The sequence below is a fragment of the Pyrgilauda ruficollis genome, unplaced genomic scaffold, assembly GCF_017590135.1.
Source record: "Pyrgilauda ruficollis isolate IOZ18807 unplaced genomic scaffold, ASM1759013v1 scaffold465, whole genome shotgun sequence".
Lineage (NCBI taxonomy): Eukaryota > Metazoa > Chordata > Aves > Passeriformes > Passeridae > Pyrgilauda > Pyrgilauda ruficollis.
In genome coordinates, this window is record NW_024526211.1 from 8877 (window position 1) to 31472 (window position 22596).

A 22596-nucleotide genomic window follows, 5' to 3' on the forward strand; every position below is an offset into this window, starting at 1 on the left:
TTGAGCCCCATTGCAGTTAGGGTAAGCAAATTTTCCCCCCCCCCCCCCTGCCCTTCACCTTGGGATACAACCATTTGTTGCCAGTTTTACCCCTCCCCTTGTCTTTCCTATATAAACCCCGGTTTTTCCCCTGTTCAGGGTGCTTCTGTTCCTGGCTCCCTTCTCAGAGGGCTCCGCTCTTAATAAAGGCTGACACTCTGTGGAATGCCATACAGAGCTCCAGTCTTCTCTCCGCATCACCTGGGAAAGCAAATGAAGAGCCAGCCAACAAAGGGTGTGCTGCATTCCCCTAGAGGGCTGACCCTTGAGCCACATTGCACTTAGGGGAAGCAAATTTTACCCCCAGAGGCCTTTGCAGTTTTATATTGATTCATTGTTATCCATTGGTTCTTTCTCCCCCCCAAACCCCCCCCCTTCTCAGAGGGCTCCGCTCTTAATAAAGGCTGACACTCTGTGGAATGCCATACAGAGCTCCAGTCTTCTCTCCGCATCACCTGGGAAAGAAGCCAAGCTGGGAATCGCCAGCCGGGAAAGGACATGCTTGTACCCTGAGCCATCCTTCTAAGGATGCTTCTTCAGGAAGGTTGTGGCTCCCTTACCACCCCTGCCGCTGCAGCAGACTGGGATTGTACAAACTGGGATCATATGGAGTGGGATTGTACAGATTGGGATGACGTGGACTGGGACCATATGGACCGGGATGGCTACAGGAGAACAATGTGAACTGAGGTGGTTTCCCCACCCCGACCCCGCAGGAGTCTGTCCCACTCCCTCCCAGTCCCATGGGTCTCTCCCAGTCCCTCCCCATCCTGCCCAGGGGCACAGCCAAAACTCCCCAGAGCAAACATGAAGATCCCAGAGCAATCCCGTTGCTGATCTCATTTTCAATCCTGGTGCCAATGCCAGAGCGATTCCAGCACTAATGCCAGCCTCAGTTTCTGTCTCAGTCCTGGAGCACTCCGGTGCTGATTCTGGTCCTGGTATCAATATCAGTCCTGGAGTGGTGCTGGTCCCAGTCTGTCCTGGAGTGGTGCCATTCTCAGTCCCAGCGCTGGTGCAGCTTTCAGTGCCGGTCTCGGTCTCAGTCTTGCAGTGGTCCCATTGCTAGTGATAGTGCTGCTACTGCTGGGGGCCCGGAGTGCTCCCAGCGCCAATCTCCGTCTTGGTCCTAGAGCACTGCCAGTCTCAGTGCTGGTTCTGATGGCGGTCTTGGTCTCAGTCCCAGAGGGTTCTTCGTCCTGATTCTGGTCCCGGTCCAGGAGCACGATCCTGGTCCCAGTCTCGATCCTGATCCCAATCCTGGAGCAGTCCTGAAGCACTCCTGAGGCCAGTCCCAGCTCCAAAGCATTCCAGGTGCTGGTTCCAGTGTCAGTCTTGGTCTTAGTCCCACTTCCAGTTCTGGTCCCAGTCTCCGTTTCAGTCCCAGTCTTGGAGCATTGGTGGTCTCAGTTCTGGTGTCAGTCTTCCTGCTGGTGCCAGTTCTGCTGCTGGTTTCGGTCTCAGTTGCAGTCCCGGAGATTTTAGGTCCCTTTGGGTGATTTTAGACCAAACTGGGCAGGTTTAGGGTGGGTTTTAGATCCCTTGTGAGTGATTTCAAGCCTTTTAGTGTCGAATTCATGTCCCTTTGGCTGATTTTAGTCCATATCTGGTGTGTTTTAGACTGGATTTTAGATCCCTTTGGATGATGTTAGGCCCATATGGGTGGATTTTATGCCTCTTTTGGGTAATTTTAAGTAAAACCAAGCCATTTTAGGATGTTTTTAGGTGCTTTTGTGTACATTTCAGACCAGTCTGGATGATTTTAGGTGTCTTGGTGATTTTATGCAAAACCAGGTGGGTTTTAGGGTGGATTTTAGGCCCATTTGGGTGATTTTAGACAAAACCAGGTACATTTAAGATGGATTTTACACCCATTTTAAAGATTTAAGGGTGCTTTTCAGCCATTTTGTGTGGGCTGCAAACCACTTAGGGGGATTTTAGGCCCATCTGGCTGATTTTGGGCCAAAAGAGGTGGATTTAGGCTGCATATGACACCCTTTTGGATGATTTAGGACAAACTCAGCCCTTTTAGGACCATGTGGCCACTTGAGCCCACCCCTTCCCCTCTCAGCTCCCACCCTTTCCTTGACCCCACCCCTTCCCTTAACAGTTCCCGCCCTTTCATTGACCTTGCCCTCACAGTTTGGAGTTCTGGGCCGGGGGAGGAGGAGGAGGGAGGGAGGAAGAGGCGGAGCGGCAGCAGGAAGAAGCAGGAGAAGGGGGGAACCGCGTGGCCCTGGCACTTCCTGAACTCACCACAGCTCTGGGACCATCGCCCACCATCCCGCAGGTGTTGGGGAGAGGGAGCTTGGCCCAAATAACCCGGGGGGGTCCCTGGGTTTGGGGTTTTTTGGGGGGATGTTTGGAGCTTTCAGGCTTCAAAGCCAAGCCGCAGATGCCCCTCGGGGGGACATCGGGGTCTCCCCGGGAGGTGTTTTTGGGGGGTCCCGCTGTGGGTGGCGGCAGAGCCCCAGGCGGGGATGCAGGTTTTAGATTCCTCAGTAGCTCCACTGACCAAACTGGATCTACTGATACTCCATACTCTTCCCCCTCATGGCCCGCAGCTTCTCAATCTGATTCATCTACCAGTAGCCGTAAAGTTTGGACATGAGGTGAAGTTGCAGTAGATCTGATCAATTATTGTAGACAATATGGACCTGTAAAAACCCCAGAGGAGAAATCAGAAAAAAACAAAATGTGTTTGGTTTATTGGGACTTCTCACACGGAAATAGAGAAGTAAAACAGATCTCTAACCGCCACTGTTGGTAGTTGTTGGGAATTAAAAAGGGGGTCCTCAAAGAGGTGATGGATGGTTTGCTTCTTGATAAATTGCAGCAAATAATAAATAGTTAGCACTATGGAACCGAATCCATTGGCTCAACCCACTGCACGCTTCCCTTGTCAGGAACCAACACACACCTCCTCCAACACTCTAACTCCCCCCAAGACTCTCCCACAAAACATAGACAAGGAGCCAAAATTAACCCCATCCCAGCTTCTCTCTCAAAATCTAGGCAGCAGAACCCTCCCCCAGGCTCCCTCTCAGAACACTGGCAGTGAGCCAAAATTAACCCTCTCGCAGCTCCTCTCTCAGAATCCAAGTAGCACAACAGTCCCCCAGCCTCTCCTTCAGAGCACAGACAGTGAACCAAAACCAACAAGGTTTTCGGAAAACTAATATCTCTGCCACTTACAGGTGGGCGAAGAGGCGGAGGTTGCGTTTATTTAAGAATGCTCACTAAAAATAAATCTGGAGATATATTAATCACAGCTATCACAGGCCCCAAAAGGATACTAGTAACCTTCCTAATTGACACTGGGGCTCATATCTCTGCACTAAGAAAAAAGACGCCCAGAAGTGTGGAATTGTTCCAACTAAAAGACAATGCTGTGTTCTTAATGCTCTGGGAACTACAGAATCCATGAATGTGGCCCTAGTCAAACTGATGCTCCCTGGAGATGAAAATTAATTAGTTGTCAAAATGGTTATCGGGGACATTCCAAATAATTTATTAGGGTGGATGTCCTTGCTGGGAGGCAGTGGGAAGACTCTGAGGGATTTCTGTGGTCTTTTGGCACTCAGCCACTTAACATTAGGCTGCTTCAAACCGCACCCTCTCTACCGTATAGTAAAAGAAGTAATGTAAAACAATGCCCTCTACCTTCTGGTACCAGAGAGGGTATCAAACCAGTTATACAGGACTTGTGAAACCAAGGGGTAATAATTCACACACATTCTCTTAATTCGCCAGTATGGCCAGTCCAAAAAGCCAATGGAAAGTGGAGGTTAACAGTGGATTTTTGCAGGCTTAATGCCAACACAGACCGTCTCACCGCAGCAGTCCCAAACAGCTGAATTAATAACATCAATTCAGGAAAAAGCTCACTCAATCATGGCAACTATAGATGTCAAAGACATGTTCTTTATGATACCTATACAGCCAGAAGATATGGACCGTTTTGCCTTCACATGGGAAGGACAACAATATACATTTACCACGCTTCCCCAAGGCTACAAACACTCCCCCACTTTGGCCCACTGTGCTTTAGCCCAGGAATTAGAAAAAATACCCAAACCTGATACTGTAGCTGTTTATCAATACATTAATGACATTCTGGTGGGGGGGAGGAAATAGAGGTAGTGGGGGAACATCAGCAAAAAATAATCTCTCACTTAGAAAGCCTTGATTTGCAGATTCCCCCAGAAAAAATTCAGAAGCCTTCTGCAAGAAGTGAAGTTTTTGGGAATTTGGTGGAAAGGAGGTATGACGTATTCCACCCAATACCCTAACTTCTCCAGATCAGATTAAAATCCCTAAATCCAGGAAAGATCTCCAGCAAGCTCTAGGACTATTAGTGTTCTGGAGGAAACACATCCCAGACTTCTCAATAATTGCCAGGCTGCTTTATGACTTGCTGAGGAAAGGGGTGAAAAGGAATTGGACTCCTTCTCAGGAAGAAGCATTGCAATTACTGATTTTTGAGGCAACAGCTCACCAAGCACTAGGCCCTATCCATCCCACAGGGAATTTGGTGGAAAGGAGGTATGACGTATTCCACCCAATACCCTAACTTCTCCAGATCAGATTAAAATCCCTAAATCCAGGAAAGATCTCCAGCAAGCTCTAGGACTATTAGTGTTCTGGAGGAAACACATCCCAGACTTCTCAATAATTGCCAGGCTGCTTTATGACTTGCTGAGGAAAGGGGTGAAAAGGAATTGGACTCCTTCTCAGGAAGAAGCATTGCAATTACTGATTTTTGAGGCAACAGCTCACCAAGCACTAGGCCCTATCCATCCCACAGATCCCATTCCAGGTGGAATGGGGGTTTGCCTCCTCAGGGCTATCAGTACACATCTGGCAGCAGGGTCCTGAGGGTCCGACGAGGCCTGTTGGTTTTTATTCCTGTGGTTTCAAAGATGCTGAGATAAGGTACACTATCTGAGAAAAGGGGTTGTTTGTGGTTAGCTTAGCTCTCATAGAAGTGGAAAAAATTGCACGGCAACAGCCTATTATGTTAAGAGGCCCTTTTAAAGTTATCAAAATTGTCACTAATGGGACCCCCCCACCTGACAGGGTGGCCCAGAGGGCCTCAGTCAGAAAATGGTACGCTCAGATAGAACACTACTGTAATACCTTCTCAATAACAGAAGGTGCTGCTAAAAATCTAGCAGTCCAAGACACTGAGAGCCTGGCTAGCAAGCAAGATAACCCTGCCTCTGTAATCAAAGTTGCCCCTCCTTTCTACCCTGAACTAGCAGCAAGTTCTTGGTTCACAGATGCCTCTGCGACATGGGACAGGAGGGGGAGGTATGGAAATAATACAACTGCTGTCTTACACATTTCATTCTGGTGAAAGAATTATTACCGAAGGGGAAGGCAGCGCTCACGTTGGGGAACTCATCGCTGTTCAGAGTGTTTTCTGACGTGAGGCACAGAACATTTCTCTTGTCTGCATTTATACTGACTCTTCTGCAGTATACAAAGGTTGTACTGAGTGTCTTCCTTTCTGGCAGCAAAATGATTGGGAAGTTAACAGAATTCCAGTGTGGTAAAAGGAGAAGTGGCAGGAAATTTTAGGTATTGCAAGTCAAGGAAATTTTGCTGTTGGTTGGGTAGCTTCTCACCAAAGAGATGGAAATCCAGCAGGAAAGTGGAATAGAGCTGATGAACTAGCAAGGCTCAGCCCCCTGAAAAAGGAACTAATTACTGAGAACTGGGATCGACTATTAGAATGGCTGCAGGTAAAAAGACAGCACACAGGTGTGAAAGATTTGGACAAGGAAGCTCATGCTTGGGGCTGGCCCGTTACCAGGGAAATGTGTAAAACATGCATATCAGCCTGCGAGCAATGTCGCAGGCAACTGGAGAGACATCCTTTAGAAGATGACCCTCTGCATTTAAAAAAGGGTAAAGGCTTATGGGATGCATGGCAGGTAGATTATATCAGCCCCTTTAAGAAGTCAGGAGGTAAACACTTTGTGCTAGTAGGAGTAGGAATTCTATCTGGGTTGGTTCAAGCTGATGCTTTTAAAAGAGCTACAGGTGATAATAAGATTAAAGCTTTGCAGGGGTGGTTTGGAACTTTCCCAAAGCCACAGGAAATTCAGTCTGACAACGGGTCCGACTTCACTGCTAGAGTTGTACGGGATTGGGCAAAAGGTGAAGGAATTAAGTGGACTTTCCACACCTCTTACTACCCTCAAGCTAACGGGATTGTAGAAAGGACCAATGGTCTTTTGAAATGATTTCTGAAGCCACAGGAGGGAAGTTGGGATGTTCGGTTATGGGAAGCTGTTAAAGGAGTGAACAGTGGATGGGAGGTGAATGGATGTCCCAAAATCACTGCCTTTTGCCTGACACCTCCAAGCATCATTCCCTCACTACGGGGACCTGATGATTCAAAAAATCTAGCACATCACCCTGTTCTGGAGTATGTTGGTAATTACACTCTAGGTCCCAAAACTAACAATGTTGCAATTACAAAGGACTGTAAAAATTAACCAACTGATTGCTGGCATAATTTCACTTTAGCTAACCAACTTATGTGACATGCTGCTGGCAAAATAACTTGACTGACCTGTTAGGTTTAAAAGGCTTAGTTTATAAATTTAAGATAACTGCTATAACAAAACCCACACTGAGTACCGTAGTTACATCTTGGTGGATAGAAGGGACTGAGAGCATGAAGCCCACATTGAGTACAGTAGTTACACCCCAATGGGTAGAAGGGACTGAGAGCACAAAGCTCACATTGAGTACAGTAGTTACATCCCAGTGGGTAGAAGGGACTGAGACTAAGAAGCCCACATTAAGTACAATAGTTATACTCCAATTGGTGGAAGGGACTGAGAGCCCCCTTAGGCAGTATGTTACTGAATGGCCTTGGTCCCAGGCTTTTGTTCACTTTACCAGATCCATGGGAAATGTAAAGAGTTTAAACTTATCGACTGTTGTTATGCATGAAAATCAGATATTGAAATCAACACTAGGCAGGAATGGGAAAAATAAAAAACCTGGAAGCTTCAAGGGGTAGTGGGAGAAGAAATTAGCATAGGATGCCGAATGATTAACGGAACTACCTATAGTAAGGCAATCTCAATCAGTCTTTCAACAGATCAGGCAAATAAGCATGAACAGCTTTGTACCACCCAAGCGTACAAGACTGTTGGCACAGTTTTACATTAACACACACCGCAGAAGTAGTTTGTCTTTGGTTCAAAAAAGGCCTTTCTTTCAAATTTGTAATAAATACTATGACCCAGTTTTCTACTATCACCACTACAGCCCAATCACCGGTCATGCTCTGCCCAAGAATTTTTGAAATTGGGCCATATATAATCAGGAAAACTGGTCAACAACAAATATTGTTCAATCTGGCACGGTCTCCTAAACAAGTCCAATTGCTGATGCAAAACAATGTATCAGAAATTCAGCTGGCCTGTTCGCCTTTCTTGCAGACTTCCTTTGAGGGCTGGACGACCTGGCTGCGAAAATGGAGCTCTTCTAAAAAACAGACGCCAAGAGACATAACCAGTCTTGTGGCAACAGGTTTGGGAATTCTAAATAGTATTGATTCAGAAGTACTAATGAATAAACTGGCTGTCACAACTAAAGATTTGACCAAATTACAACAACCACTGCAGTCATCCTTATTGGCTTTGGGAACACACCAGTAGCTGCTATCAAACATTTTACCAAACTGGGAGAAGGTAAATGTAAATGATCACAAACTGGTAATTGATGCACTCAGTGCTACACAAAACCACATTTCTTTGGCTCTCAGCTGTATCTAGGCACAACTGTGGATGGAAACAGTTGCTGCCTCAATTATAAAAGAAGGTGAAGAAGGCACTTTTCCTACTGAAATTCGGAAAATAATTTGGGACAGAGATTTTGAAAGAGAATTCCAATCCTGGTGGAACTTGGTGAATTTTACTTATGACCCCATTTCAAACTCAGCCACAGCTTTTGTGTTAACCATACGTAATGCCTCAGTGCATTTGATATTTCCTATTATTGCATTAGGGCTGAATCATGATGGACCTCTTCTCTATCCTTCCAAGCATAGGGAACGGGCCTGTCAAATTGGTGAAAAATGGCAAACTGTTAATTTGGAATCTTGTATTGTCTGAGAACAACAAAGGTTCATCTGTGAAAGCAGTGCAATCATAGCTCAAGACATTTGTTTGGACACAGAGCAAAATATCTGTCACTTTGAAATTCATCCTAACGAGACTTCTAAAACAGTCCCTATATACATAGGCAATGGGTGTGCATGCTTTAGAGCTGCTTATGATATTGTATTCATAGAAAATGTAGTAGTGGATACTAAAAATCATTCAAATTTTTGTGCTTGTAACTTTACTAAGATTGCAGGATGTGATTTTTCTTATGAAGTTCCAGTTACCTCTCATTACCTTTTACAATCCAACTACACGCTGATTCACAAACTGATGCCTATTCCCATTGGGATGAACCTCACTTTGGGAAGGCAATTGTTGCTCCATCAAGACTTAATCGAAATTTTGGGAAAGATCAAGAACAGACAGAAAACCCTGGTAACTGTTCATCACAATGTGAGACAAATACACCGTGTCATGGAAAGAGTAAAGAAAGATGCTGACCACAGGTGGTGGGATGCTCTTTTTGGGTGGTCACCAGCTGCCACAAGTGTCCTGATGTTCCCCCCTTGATGGCTTCAATACCCTTTTTCTTCACTCTATCTGTTCCCCCTCAGCAATTTCAACAGACTTATTCTTTGTTACCAGCTCCCCCCTCATGCAAAGGACTATAATAGACCCCTGAGTTAACCAGGACTTTTGAGATTCTCCCTGACGAGACAATTCTCCCCGTGCCATGGAGGATTTTGTCCCTAGGTTGGTAGCAAAACCTTTTCCCCTTTCTCTCTCTCTCTTTATCCTTAATCTCCTGTCTAAATCCCTCTATTGCATTTGCTGTGGGAGCGCTCACTAAAAGGTGCAGGTTTTTTGATTGATACTGAAACTCTCCGTGTTGTTTTTTGTACTCTGAGATCAGATAACGAACTGTCACAACCCCCATTCGTATGAGCGGATTGTGACACCCAGGAGGCCCCAAAAAAAAAAACAAAAAAAAACCCCAGGAAATCTCAAAGAACCAAAAAAAAACCCACCAGGAAAAGGAAAATTTCCACCCCAAAAGCCCCCCAAAAAAAGAAAAATCCACCCCAAAATCCCAAGTAAACAATGGGAAAAGGAAAAATTCCTCCTCAAAAACCCAATGGGAATGGAAAATTCCACCTGAAATCCCTCCCAGAAAGATCCCAGGAGTTCCCAAAATCCCAAAAATAACCACGGGAAAGGGAAAATTCCACCCCAAAATGCCACACAGAAATCTGGGAAAAGTGAACACAAATCCCACACTGGGATTTTAGGGATGGGAAACACCCATAAGTGGGATTATCAAGAATTTGGGGGGGGTGACCTGTCCCATCATGGTGACACTGGTGTGTTTTGTCCCAAAATTGTGTCACAGCTTGGGGACAAAGGCCACCACCTCTGTCACCACCTGTTCTGTCATGGTGACACTGGTGTGTTTTGTCACAAAATGGTGCCACCCCATGCTTGGGAACAAAGTCCTACGTGGTCAGGCCCTGTCCCACCCTGGTGACACCACCGTGTTTCACCCCAAAACAGTGTCACCCTATGGTTTGGGACAAAGACCACCACTGTCATCAGCCCCTTTCTCACCATGGTGATGCTGCCAATGCTTTGTCCCAGGACACCCCAGCATCCCTGTCAAAGTGTCCCCATGTCCCCATGTCCCAGTGCTCCCTTCCTGGTATCCCAGCCTCTTGTGCTGCCGTCCCCAGTGTCCTCTCCTGCCATCCCCACTGTCCCAGCTCGCTGTCCCTGGCAGTGTCACCTGCACGGTGACAAGGATGATCTTGGCGAGCTCCAGCGGGAGTTTCACGGGCCCGGTGTCACAGAGGCTCAAGAGGAATTATTTGAGGCAGCACCACAGCTCCTCCTCCACGGCCGAAGCCGCCTCGGCCGTGCTGTACCACGACTCAGCAGCCACTCGGTCTCTGGGGACACCCACCGGTGTCACCTCGGCCTGGTGTCCCCCTTGCTCGGTGTCACCCCTGATCCGTGTCCCCGCTGTTCGGTGTCACCCCCATGTCCCGGGATCACCCCTGTCCCGGTGTCACCCCCCGGTCCGTGTCCCCCTCGGTCTGGTGTCACTCCTCTCTTCCGTTGTCCCCGCCGCCCAGTCCACAGTGTCGCCTGTCTCCGTTAAACCCCCGCTCAGGACTCCCTGTCCCCGGTGTCACCCCTGCCCCGTGTCCCCCCCACCCCGTTCTGGTGTCTCCCCTGCTCGCTGTCCCCCCTGCCCGCAGTGCAGGTGCACAGCGTCCCCTGCAGCCGTTAACTCCCCCGGCCCGGTCCCCGGTGTCCCCTCGCCGCAGTGTCGCTCCAGTCCCCGGCCCCCCCAGCCCGGTTCCCGATGCTCCTGTTCCCCGTGTCCCTCTCGCCCGGTTCCCGTCCCCGTCCCATTCCCACTCCCGTTCCCGGTCCCTTTTCCCGTATTCCCAGTCCCATTCCAGGTCTCGGTCCCGTATTCCCAGTCTCCATTCCCTGTCCCCATTCCCGCTCCCTGTCCCCTCTCACCGGACGCCGCCGCCATCGCTCCGGCCCCCCCACAACCCTGACGTCACCGAGCAAACCCCGCGCTGCTCCCGCCCACCAATCCCAGTGCGCGATCGCTCCCTTATTTGCATAACCACGCCTTTCGGATTGGCCCCGCCCGCCGCCGGCTGCAGCCCCGTCCGGGCGCTGTTCGCTCCCAGTTCCCTCCCAGCGCTCCCAGTAAGAGCGGCACTGGCAGGGAAAGCGCTCCCAATTCTTTCCCGCTGCTCTCAGGATCCCTCCTGGTGCTCCCAGTATCGCTCCCAGTGCCGCGCTGGGCGGGGCCGCTTTGCGAAGCCCCCAGGGCAGATCGCGGCTGCTTTTGGGTGTCGGCACCGCCCGGGCCGGGCTGGGAGCGGAGCAGGAGCGGGAGGAAGAGGCGGGACAGAGAAAGAGGAAAGGGAAGAATAGGAGCCGGAACTGGAGAAAGAGACGGAAGAGGAAGCGCAGCAGCAGCAGCAGCACCAACACCACGCGGCTCCCCCGCTCCGGTCGCGGCTCCCCCGGCTCCTGCTGCATCGCCCCCCGGAACCCGCAGGTGAGCGGGGAGGGGGAGCTCGCCCCAAATCCATCGAGGGGGGTCTCCGGGAGGGATTTTTGGTGGGGCAAGGGATATTTGGGTCTCCAAGGACCCCAGAGCTGAGCCACAATTAACCCTTGGGGGTTCCCACATGCCCTGCGGGCACAGGGGCGATATCGGGTTTGGGGATCCCAGGCAGAGCCGGGGGGAAGGCGGGAGCCCCGGAGCGGGGAGCGCAGAGGGGCGATCACACAGCTGGGGCGCCCCAGTAGCCTGGAGGGTGGAAGGAGGCTCGGGATGAGCGGGGTCCGGACACGTGGAGGCTGAAAGGGGCGCTGACTTCTCCAGCTGCACCTGGGCAGCGGCACCATCAAACCCAGCACAATCAGCCCTTGTTCCCCCCCACCCCCCAAAAAGCAGGATTTTCCGTTCCTAAACCTTAGCCGGATAGAGGAAGAGGAGACTGGGAGGAAGAGGAAAATGGCCCAGGAGCCCCAGGCAGGTAAGGAGGAACTCGCTGTCCCTTTCCCCCTCTCTCCTGCTCCTTCTCCCATCCCAGCATGGGCCCCTGGCTGCAGGACAAGCCCGCTGCTGACCCTGTCCTGCCAAGCACACTTTGGGGGGATCTCCTTGCCCTTCCCTGTGGCACGGAGGCAAATCCCATCCTCTCCTTGTCCTTCCTCCCCCAGACCAGGAGCTGAGGGCGGAGACCAGGGAGGATGAGTCACCACAGCAGAATCTCACGGAAGAGGCTGTTTTGAGTGGCTCCACGGCACTGGAATCCAATGGGGAGGAAAATCCCCGGAGATCCCGCACGAGGAGGGGCTGCAAACGCAGCCCAGGGAGGTCAGAGGAGGAAATACCCACCCTGGGCCGTGACGGCGGCCAGAGCTCGGAGCCAGGGGTCCATGAGCAGGTTCACAATGGGGAGAAGCCCTACAGGTGTGGGGAATGTTGGAAGTGCTTCAGCCGAAACTCAGCCCTGATCCGCCACCGAAGGATCCACACTGGAGAAAGGCGCTACGAGTGTGGGGAGTGTGGGAAGAGCTGCAGAGACACCTTTGACCTGATCAACCACCAGAGGAGCCACACGGGGGAAAGGCCATATGAGTGTGGGGAATGTGGGAAGAGCTTTCAGAGAAGCTCCACTCTTCTGAAGCATCAGCGGACACACACAGATGAGAGGCCCTATGAGTGTCCCAAATGTGGGAAGAGGTTTCAAACAAGCTGCCATCTGCTCGTCCACCAGCGTATTCACACAGACGAGAGGCCCTTCCGCTGCCCTGACTGCATGAAGGGCTTCAAATACAACTCCGACCTCGTCAAGCACCGGCGCATCCACACCGGGGAGAGGCCCTACGAGTGTGGGGAGTGTGGGAAGAGATTCACCCAGAAGTCGAACCTGATTGTCCACAAGAGGACCCACACTGGTGAGAAGCCCTACGAATGTGGGCATTGTGGGAAGAGATTCAGCCAGAGCTCTGAACTGATGCTTCACCAGAGGATCCACACAGGGGAGCGGCCTTACGAGTGTCCCGAGTGTGGGAAGAGCTACAGCCGGAACGATCACCTGATGATCCACCAGAGGAGCCACACCGGGGAGCGGCCCTACGAGTGTGGGGAGTGTGGGAAGAGGTTTCAAAGCAGCTCAGATCTCCTCGTACATCAGCGGATTCACACGGATGAGAGGCCCTTCCGCTGCCCTGACTGTGGGAAGGGCTTCAAGCACAACTCCACCCTTGTCACCCACCAGCACATCCACACTGGGGAGAGGCCCTACGAGTGTCCCCACTGTGGGAAGAGCTTCAGCCAGAGGTCAGCCTTGAGCCAACACGAATGGAGGCACCACTATGAAAGCCCTGTGAGTGCCCCAAGTGTGGGAACAGCTTCGTGTGCTGCTCCAGCTCCATCCCCCGTGGGAGTATTGGTTCTGATCCCCAGTGACCCCAGTGGGCAGAGCCTCGGTGGTCCATGGTGTCAGTGATCCCTGCTGGGAAGACACCTGCCTGAGGGGCTCCACATCCTTCTAGCTCCCCATGGGCACCTGCACACATCCACAGCCCAACACTAGAAATTCATTGTGGAGAGCGGATTTGTCGATTTGTGACCCCAGAAGAATCTCCTTTTGCTGCTTCTGGTGGCATCAAACAACACTGGATGGCCTTGCAGGTCTTCTGCAACATAAATCCATCATTTAATTGTCCCTGACCCACAGGCATCTTCTACAGCCAAACAGGGATGAATTTGGGAAAAACCTCTGATTTTGGATACAGTAGGGTGGAAACCCCTCCAGAAAGGTTCTTCCTACCCACCCAAGCACATGGATGCTTTGTTGTCAGGGACACATAAATAATTTTGTTTTGGCCTTGAAATGAAAAAGTTTCTGTTCATCCCTTTGAAACTCCTGAAACTGGGGTAAAAATGGGCATGGATGGGGACATTTGGGGGACAATGACATGGATGGGGATATGGACATGAATGGGGACATAGGGATACATGGATATGAATAGGGACGTTTCACCAGCGCGGTGTCCCAGCCGAATGTCACCACCCAGCAGGGCGGGACAGAGACCTTGTTCAGCTGGTGACAAGTGGCCTGGAAGCAAGTGACAGCCACCAGGGTGTCCCAGGGCCACAGCACTCAGGGGACCCCAACTGCCCCTGGGGACAAGAGTCAGTGTCACCATGGGGGTCATGTCCTGTCACCAGAGGCATCCTGGTGGCAGTGTCTGCACAGGTGTGGCAACATTGTCCCCTCATGTGTGTCCTGGTGGCATCAGATCCCCTCCCCTCCAAATATCCCCCATCCCCTGCCACGGCTACATGTCACCCCTCTGTGTCTTCCTGTCCCCCCTGTGAGTCCCTGTTCCCGATCCTGGCTGGTCCCTGGCCGTGTCCTGCAGAGTGTCCCCATGTCCCTGGAGGTGTCACTGTGTTGCTCAGGATGTTCCTGTGGCTGCTCCTGGCACAGAGTGTGTGGGCCAGCTCCAGCACAGGAAGGGATGTGCCATGACACCCATTGATACCCTGTGACACACCAAGTTATCCTTTGTCCTCTGATTTTTGGTCCTCCCCCCCCACATTTTGGGTCCTTTCTCCCTCTTTTGGATCATTTCCCCCTCTTTTGGGTCCCTTACCCCCTACTTTGCATCCTTTCCCCCCTGATTCGGATGCTTTCTCTCTTTTCCATTCTTTCCCCCAGATTTAGGAGTCCTCCCCTTGCTTTTGGCACATTGTTGGGTGGATCCCCCCCCTCCAGCTCCATCTCCACCCCTTACCCCTCTGACCCTCCTCACCCTGTCCCCCCAGGCTTTCCCCCACCTGTGTCCCCAACTGTCCCCCCTGCACCACATGGCCTCGGTGCTCAGCACCCTGGAAGCACCCACCCCCCAAATCGTCATCACAGCATCCTGGGACCCCCAGCTGTCACATCAGGGGGCCTTCAGGAGCCACTGTGACCCTGCAGTCACTTGGAGGGGGGTGACCCGTGGCGTCCCCCTGGTGTCACAGGCACGTCCCCAGCGGCAGAACTGACATCAAACCCAGAGGAGGAGAAGGAGGTGAGGGTGTGACTGAAACTTATCCCCGTCATGGGGAAGCCACGAAACAGGGCCAGGCATGGGCACAGCAGTGTAGGTACTGCGGGGACGGGAGGGGGACACGGGGACAGTCCCCAAAGACCCCTCAGCAGGAACGTGACCCTTCCATCCCTTCAGGGGATGCTGCCGCCGAGGTAGTGCGTGGGAGGCGGGGTTGTGCAGCATCCCTGGGGGGATTCGGGGAGGTGGAAGTGGCAGGGGGTGACCCCAAAAATTTTGTCACCCCTCACCCCCCCCAGGATGTGTGCCCCCCCCCGCTTTGGGGCACTGGTGGACGGTGGTGACAAAAAGCGCAGGTGCCACCTCGTGGATGGCACAGAGAGGGGTTCCTGCAGTGCCACCAACCCCTCCCCGTCCCCACTGAGGGGCACCCAGGATGTCAGGGTGGGAGTCAGGGGTGTCCCCAAGGTGTGGGGGGAGCAGGGAGGGGAGGGGAGGCACGGTCAGGGCACGACAGAAATGCCTGCGGTCCCACCTGCGCCTGGGGCACGGGGGTGGTGGGGCACCTGTCCCCCTGTCCCCATGTTCTCCTGGCACCCCGTCCACCTGTCCTGTCAGCCACTGTCACCCGTGTCACCTCTGCTGGGCAGCAGGGGGTGGTGGCACTCCCGGATGGACATGAGGCTCTCCAGGTGTATCCACACTCGCCCACTGTGGGCGTGGGTGTCAAACGTGACCTGGGGACACTGGGTGGCACTGGCATTGGCATTGTCACTATCATTGTCACCGCCACTGGCACTGTCACTGGCACTGTCATTGTCAGTGTCACTGTCACCATCACTGTTACTGGGCAATGTTATTGTCACTGTCACCATCACTGTCATTGTCACTGGCACTGTCACCATCACTGGCACTGTTACTGGCACTGTTATTGTCACTGTCACCATCACTGTCATTGTCACTGGCATTATTATTGTCACTGTCACCATCACTGTCATTGTCACTGTTACTATCACAGCACTCACTGGCTGCCCCCCAGGGCCTGCAGAGGGATTGGGGGACAGCCAAGGGACAGATGAGGGACAGAGGGACACTCAAGACGGACACAAGGGGGACATAAGAATTTGGGGGGCGGGGTTGGGATTTATCTGTGGAATTGGAGGGTGAAGTTGCCATTAGTGCCATCCAGCACCTGCAGCTGGGGGTCCCCAGGGTGCACTCCCAGGATCTCTGTGGGGTCGGGATTGGGGTCAGGGAATGGCGGGAGCCCAAAGCCCCTGGGACTTCCCAAATCCTGAATCCCAAATGCCCTGGGACCACTCTGAATGCTTCAGGACCATCCCAAATCCCAAACCCCGAATCTCAACTCCCAAATGCCCTGGGACCATCCCAAAATCCAAATCCCAAACCCCCACATGCAGTGGGACGATCCCAAACCGTCCCTCTCAAACGATCCCAACCCAAAATCTCAACTCCCAAACCTCTTGGGACCATCCCAAATCCTCTGAGACCATCCCAAACCCTGAATCTCAAACCTTCAAACACCCTGGGACCATCCCAAACCCCCAAATGTCAAATCCCTTGGGAGCATCCCAACTCCCAAACTCTAAACCCCAAACCCCTTGGGACAAACCCAAACCCCAACTCCGAAACCCAAATCTCAAACCCCAAACCACAACTCCCAAACTCCAAACCCAAACCTCAACTCTCAAACCCCAAAACCAAAACCCCAAATCCCAAATCCAGCACATATCCCAAACTCGCACCCCAAACCTCAAACCCCATGTGTCCCCACCGGTGACAACGCTGGGGTCGATGTCCCCCCTGTGGAAGAAGCGCTGGCACAGCAGGAGCCTGGTGCCACCCTCAGTGCCACCCCTGGTGCCACCACAGGCACAGTGGCCCAGGGTCCCACTGGGGACAGCCAGGTACTACAGGGACAGGGACACCAAGGCAGGAGGTGGCCCTGGGGCACCTTGATGGCCCCAAACCACCCCATGGTCCCAAATCCCAACTCCCAGATCCCAAACCCCGAATCTCAGCTCCCAAATGCCCAGGGACCATCCCAAATCCCAAATGCCCAGGGATCATCTCAAACCCTGCACCTCAAATCCAAACCCTAACCCCAAATCTCTTGGGACCATCCCTAAGGCCCTGAGATCACCCCAAATCCCCTGAGACCATCCCACACCCCAAATCCCAAATCACCTGGGACCCTCCCAAATCCCCTGAGACCATTCTAATGCCTGAATGGCAAACCCCAAACACCCTGAGACCATCCCAAACCTCAAGTGTCAAACTGTAAACCCCAAACCCCTTGGGACCATCCCAAACCCCAAATCCCAACCTCAACCCCAACTTCCAAATCCCAAAACCTATACCTCAAATGCCAAACCCCAAACCAAATCCCAGATCTCAAACCCAGCACCCTGCACCTACAGGGACACCAAGGCAGGAGGTGGCCCTGGGGCACCTTGATGGCCCCAAACCACCCCATGGCCCCAAAACATCTCCGTGTCCCCAGCCATACTGATGGCCCCAAACCACCCCACAGTGCCAAAACATCTCCATGTCCCCAGCCATAGGTGTGGTGGCCCAAGGTCTCATTGGGGACAGCCAGGTACTGTGGGGACAGGGACAGCAGCGCTGGTGGTGGCACCTTGATGGTCCCAAATAATCCCCATTTACCCAAATATCTCCATGACCCCAAAACATCTCTGTCTCCCCAAAACGTGGTGGCCAAGAGTCTTGTTGGAGACAGCCAGGTACTGTAGGGACAGGGACATGGGGCTGGAGGTGGCCCTGTGGTACCTCAGTGTCCCCAAATCACCCCGGTGTCCCCAGTCACCTCCATAGCCCTGAGAACCTCCATGTCCCCAAACCACCACTGTGTCCCCAACCCCTGCCAGTGTCCCCAGCCCTGCCTGGTGTCCCTGTGCCCCCTTCTCAAGGGCATAGGCCACATGCTCCAGGAGGTCCCCTTGTCCTCAAGCTCCACAATGTCCCCAACTCCCACGATGTCCCCAGCTCTTCCCAGTGTCCCCATGCCACCTTCTCGAGGACAAAGGCCAGGTGCTGCAGGAGGTCCCCATGGGTGCAGTGCTGGTGGTGGCACCTTGATGGCCCCAAATAATCCCCATGTCCCCAAACCTCGCCTGGTGTCCCCATCCCTCGTGATGTCTTCAACCCCTTCCAGTGTCCCTAGGCCACCTTCTCGAGGGCGTAGACTGGGAGCTGCAGGAGGTCCCAATATCCCCAATCCCTCCTGGTGCCCCCAGCCCTTCCTGGTGTCCCCATGCCACCTTCTTGAGGACAAAGGCCAGGTGCTGCAGGAGGTCCCCATGGGTGTAGATGGCCTGGGTGTCATTAGTGCCATCCTCGTAGCCTTTGAGGAACAGGTGCTTGAAGGCCACCGTGTTGTCCTCCTTGAAGGCCACCACCAGCTGGTTGCTGAGCCTGAACAGGATCAGCTTGGGGACAAAGGCCACCACCCTCGTCAGCCCCTGTTCCACCACGGTGACACTGCCATGTTTCACCCCAAAACAGTGTCACTCCATGCTTGGGGACAAAGGCCACCACTGCCATCAGTCTCTATCTCACCATGGTGATGCTGCAATGTTTTGTCCCAGGACACTCCAGTGTCCCTTACAAAGTGTCCCCATGTCCCTGTGGCCCCTGCCTGCTGTCCCTGGCACCTCTTCCCCAATGTCCTCATGTTCCCTCCCCGGTGTCCCTGTGCCCTCTCCCTGCTGTCCCAGCCCTTTGTGCTGCCATGCCCACAGTCCACACTGTCCCTAAGTCCCCGTGCCACCTCTCGGCTGTCCCAGTGTCTCATGCTGCTGGTCCCACTGTCCCCACCTGCCATCCCCGCTGTCCCCGCTGTCCCCGCCTGCCATCCCCGGTGTCACCCCTGCGCAGCTGTCTCTCCCGTACTGGTGCCACCCCCTGATCCGTGTACCTCCTATTCGGTGTCGTCCTTGTGTCCATGTCCCCCTTGTCCCGTTCCCATCCCTGTCCCGGTCCCATTCCCACTCCCGTTCCCGGTCCCTTTCCCGTATTTCCAGTTCCATTTCCGGTCCTGCTCGCCATTCCCGGTCGCGATCAATTGTCGGTCCCATTCCGTATTCCCGGTCCCGTATTCCCAGTCCCCATTCCCTGTCTCCATTCCCATTCCCTGTCCCCATTCCCATTCCCGCTCCCTATCCCTTCTCACCGGACGCCGCCGCCATCGCTCCGGCCCCTCCCCCGGTCGTGACGTCACCGAGCAAACCCCGCACTGCTCCAGCCCACCAATCCCAGCGGGCGAGCTCTCTCCTGTATTTACATAACCACGCCTTTCGGATTGGCCCCGCCCGCCGCCGGCTGCAGCCCCGTCCGGGCGCTGTTCGCTCCCAGTTCCCTCCCAGCGCTCCCAGTAAGAGCGGGACTGGCAGGGAAAGCGCTCCCAATTCTTTCCTGGTGCTCTCAGGATCGCTCCCAGTGTTCCCAGTATTGCTCCCAGTGCCGTGCTGGGCGGGGCCGCTTTGGGAGCCCCCCTGGGGCAGAGCGCGGCTGCTTTTGTGTGTCGGCACTGCCCGGGCCGGGCTGGGAGCGGAGCAGAAGCGGGAGGAAGAGGAGGAAGAGAGGAGGAAGAGCAGGAATTGGAGGAATAGAAGCAGCAGCAGCAGCAGAACCAAGCGGTTCCCCTGCACGGCCGCTCAGGCCGCATCTTCCCCCAGTCTGCCGGCATCGCCCCCCTCCAGAACCCGCAGGTGAGCGGGGAAGGAGAGTTCGCCCCAAATCCATCGAGGGGGTTTCCGGAACGGTTTTTTTGCGGGGCAGGGGATGTTTGGATCGTGCAGGACCCCAGAGCTGAGCCACAAATGCCCCTGGAGGGATCTTGGGGGTCCCACTTGGCGATCGCCCGGTACCGGCGAGCAGAGGAGCGATATCGGGTTTGGGGATCCCGGGAGAGCCGGGGGGAAGGCGGGAGCCCCGGAGCGGGGAGAGCGCAGAGGGGCGATCTCAGAGCTGGTGCACCTCTGGCAGCCTGGCAGGGTGAGGAAGGCTAGGCATGAGTGTGGTCCAGGCACCCCGAGGCTGAAAGGGGCGCTGACTTCTCCAGCTGCACTTGGGCAGTGGGACCATCAAACCCAACGTTCTCAGTCCTTTTTTTCCCCGCCAAAGCAGGATTTCCCATTCCTATATCTAGGCCCAATGGAGGAGGAGGAGGAGGCAGCGAGGAAGAGGAAAATGGCCCAGAAGCCCCAGGCAGGTGAGCTGGAAGTCACTGCCCATTGCCCCCTCTCCCCTGCTCCATCTCCCAGCCCAGCATGGCCCCCAGATGCAGGACAACCTCAGTGCCGACACCATCCTGCCAGGGACGCATTAGGGAAGTCTCCTTGCCCTTCCCTGTGGCACGGAGGCAAATCCCATCCTCTCCTTGTCCTTCCTCCCCCAGGGAAGGAGCTGAGGAGGGAGAGCAGGCAGGACAAATCCCCACAGCAGAACCTCGTGGAAGAGGCCGTTTTGAGCGGCTCCACAGCACAGGAATCCAACGGGGAGGAAAATCCTCGGAGATCCCGCACGAGGAGTGGCTGCAAACGCAGATCTCGGGGATCCGAGGAGGAAAGACCCACCCTGGGGTGGGGAGGCGGCCGGAGCTTGGAGCTGGAGGTCAATGAGCAGCTCCAGGATGGGGAGAAGCCCCACAAGTGCTCGGAATGTGGGAAGAGCTTCAGCAAGAGATCCTACCTGATGCGCCACTGGAGAATCCACACGGGGGAGAGGCCCTACGAGTGTGGTGAGTGTGGGAAGAGCTTCTTAGACCACTCCAAGCTGATTGTCCACCAGAGGAGCCACACCGGGGAGAAACCCTACGAGTGTGATCAATGCAGGAAGAGGTTTCAGATCAGCTCCACTCTCGTCAGGCACCAGCGCTCGCACACAGATGAGCGGCCCTTTCGCTGCCCCGACTGCGGGAAGGCTTTCAACCGTAATTGCACCCTCATCAAGCACCGGCTCGTCCACACCCGGGAGAGGCCCTACCAGTGTCCCCAGTGTGGGAAGAGCTTCTCACAGAGCTCTCACTTGACCAAACACCAACGGAGGCACCACAAAGGAAGCCCTGCGAGTGCCCCACATGCAGGAAGAGCTCCGTGCGCTGCTCCAGCTCCATCCCCCATGGGAGGATCCTCGCTGGATGATTCCCAGTGACCCCGGGTGATCCGTGGTGCCGGTGATCCCTGTTGGGAAGTCACCTGCCTGCGGGGCTCCACGTCCTCTTGTTTCCCCATGGGCACCTGGACACATCCACAGACCAACATCAGAAATCCATTGTGGAGAGCAGATTTGCTGACATCTGACCCCAGAAAAATCTCACCTTTTGCATCATCTGGTGGCATTAAGCAACACTGGATTGTCTTGGAGGTCTTCTCCAACATAAATCCATCCTCTATGGCCCATGGCTGTCTTTCACAGCCCAGTGGGGAGAGACTGGGGAAAAACCCACAATTTTGGACACAGCGGGGTGGAAATCCCTCCAAAAAAGGTTCTTCCCACCCACCCAAGTGTTGAGATCGGCAGGAGAAATGCGGCGTGCAATATGAGTGATCAGCAAGTCTCGAAAGTTTATTGAACAGGCACACATATTTATAACAGTGTTAATAAGGCTAATGCATATTGCAAAAAGCGAGCTCATTATTGGTTAGTTGTTTATCAGCTAACTATGCCTATATTTACATTCTTGTGGCTACTTTGTTGTGGCTTTTCTTATCTTTTCTTCATTTTCCTAGCTAAGGAACCTCTCCCACAACCTCATGTTGCAGCAAGGGCACAGTGACCTTGCCGCATCTGGACACTGATTCCCGACTCCTATCCTCGTCTCCTTCTTGTTTAACTAACGGTATTATTCCAGCATGACCTTTGTCAGCTAGCTAACTGTCCACAAAATCCTCTACACCCAAGGACATGGATGCTCTGCTGACAGGGACATGTAAATATTTTTCTTTTGGCCTTCATTTTCTTTTCCTTTCTGTTCATCCCTTTGAAACTCCTGAAACTGGGGTGAAAATAAAGACATTGAACGAAGGCATGGATGGGGGCATGGGAGGACAATGACATGGATGAGGACAAGGGGAGACATGGAAATAGATGGGGACATGGGCGACAGACATAGGTGGGGACATGGGGGGATACAGACATGGAGAGTGACATGGGGGTGATGCCCTAAGTTTTAGCCTTCATATTTTTCAGATTCTGCACTGCCTTGGTGTGTAACTCTGAACTTTGTATTAATTATTAGTAAGTTCTCTTCACAGGATAGTTAGACAAAACAATCCTTCTCCAGCTTGAGTAGCCAAGGACAACTATTACAGCCTCAGGCCCAAAAACCATAAACAACAGTGAATTGAAGGGAGCAAACAAGGAGGATGGGACTTCATAACCTGAAGCTATAACTGGACAACTAACCCCAGTATGTAAATAGTTATTTACCAAACCATTATTTATGAAAGTGTGAAAAACTTATAAAAGTGTGAAGACTCGTGACCGGTGGTCCATCTTGTGTCCGTCTTGGGCAGAGCCCCAGCCAGGCTGTTGTACTGCCCAAGGTATATCCTTTAAAAGCCTTTTAATAAATACCTGCTTTATTCCTTTCACTCTGTCTAGCCTCTGATCCAGGTCAGCCTCTCATAGGCATCAGTTCTGGCACCCCGTGAAGGGACAGAAGGCATCTGGAAAACCCCCTGGACCAGAGGTACATTTAGCTGCCCCCCCTGACTCTTGCCAACACCCCCAGGGTGCCCCAGCTGTGGTACTGAAGGTATCAGAGCCTGAGAATCCTTGC

The 22596-nt window shown here is 53.2% G+C and overlaps 1 protein-coding gene across 6 annotated transcripts in view; it reads left to right on the forward strand.

The window, feature by feature from the left end:
* Positions 1-22433, forward strand: part of LOC121359721 (zinc finger protein 850-like) — a 24972-nt gene extending 2539 nt beyond the window's left edge. Inside the window, exons 2-4 of one of the 6 annotated variants that reach the window (XM_041478864.1) lie at positions 12150-12501; positions 12586-13047; positions 20498-22433. In XM_041478864.1, the coding sequence (XP_041334798.1) occupies positions 12150-12501; positions 12586-13047; positions 20498-20966 (1283 nt within the window). In that variant the 3' untranslated portion in view covers positions 20967-22433. Of the gene's footprint in view, positions 1-929; positions 935-12123; positions 13606-20413 lie in introns of those variants that run through there. The other 5 variants (XM_041478861.1, XM_041478863.1, XM_041478862.1 and 2 more) reach the window with 5 other exon arrangements.
* Positions 22434-22596: the final 163 nt, after the last annotated feature.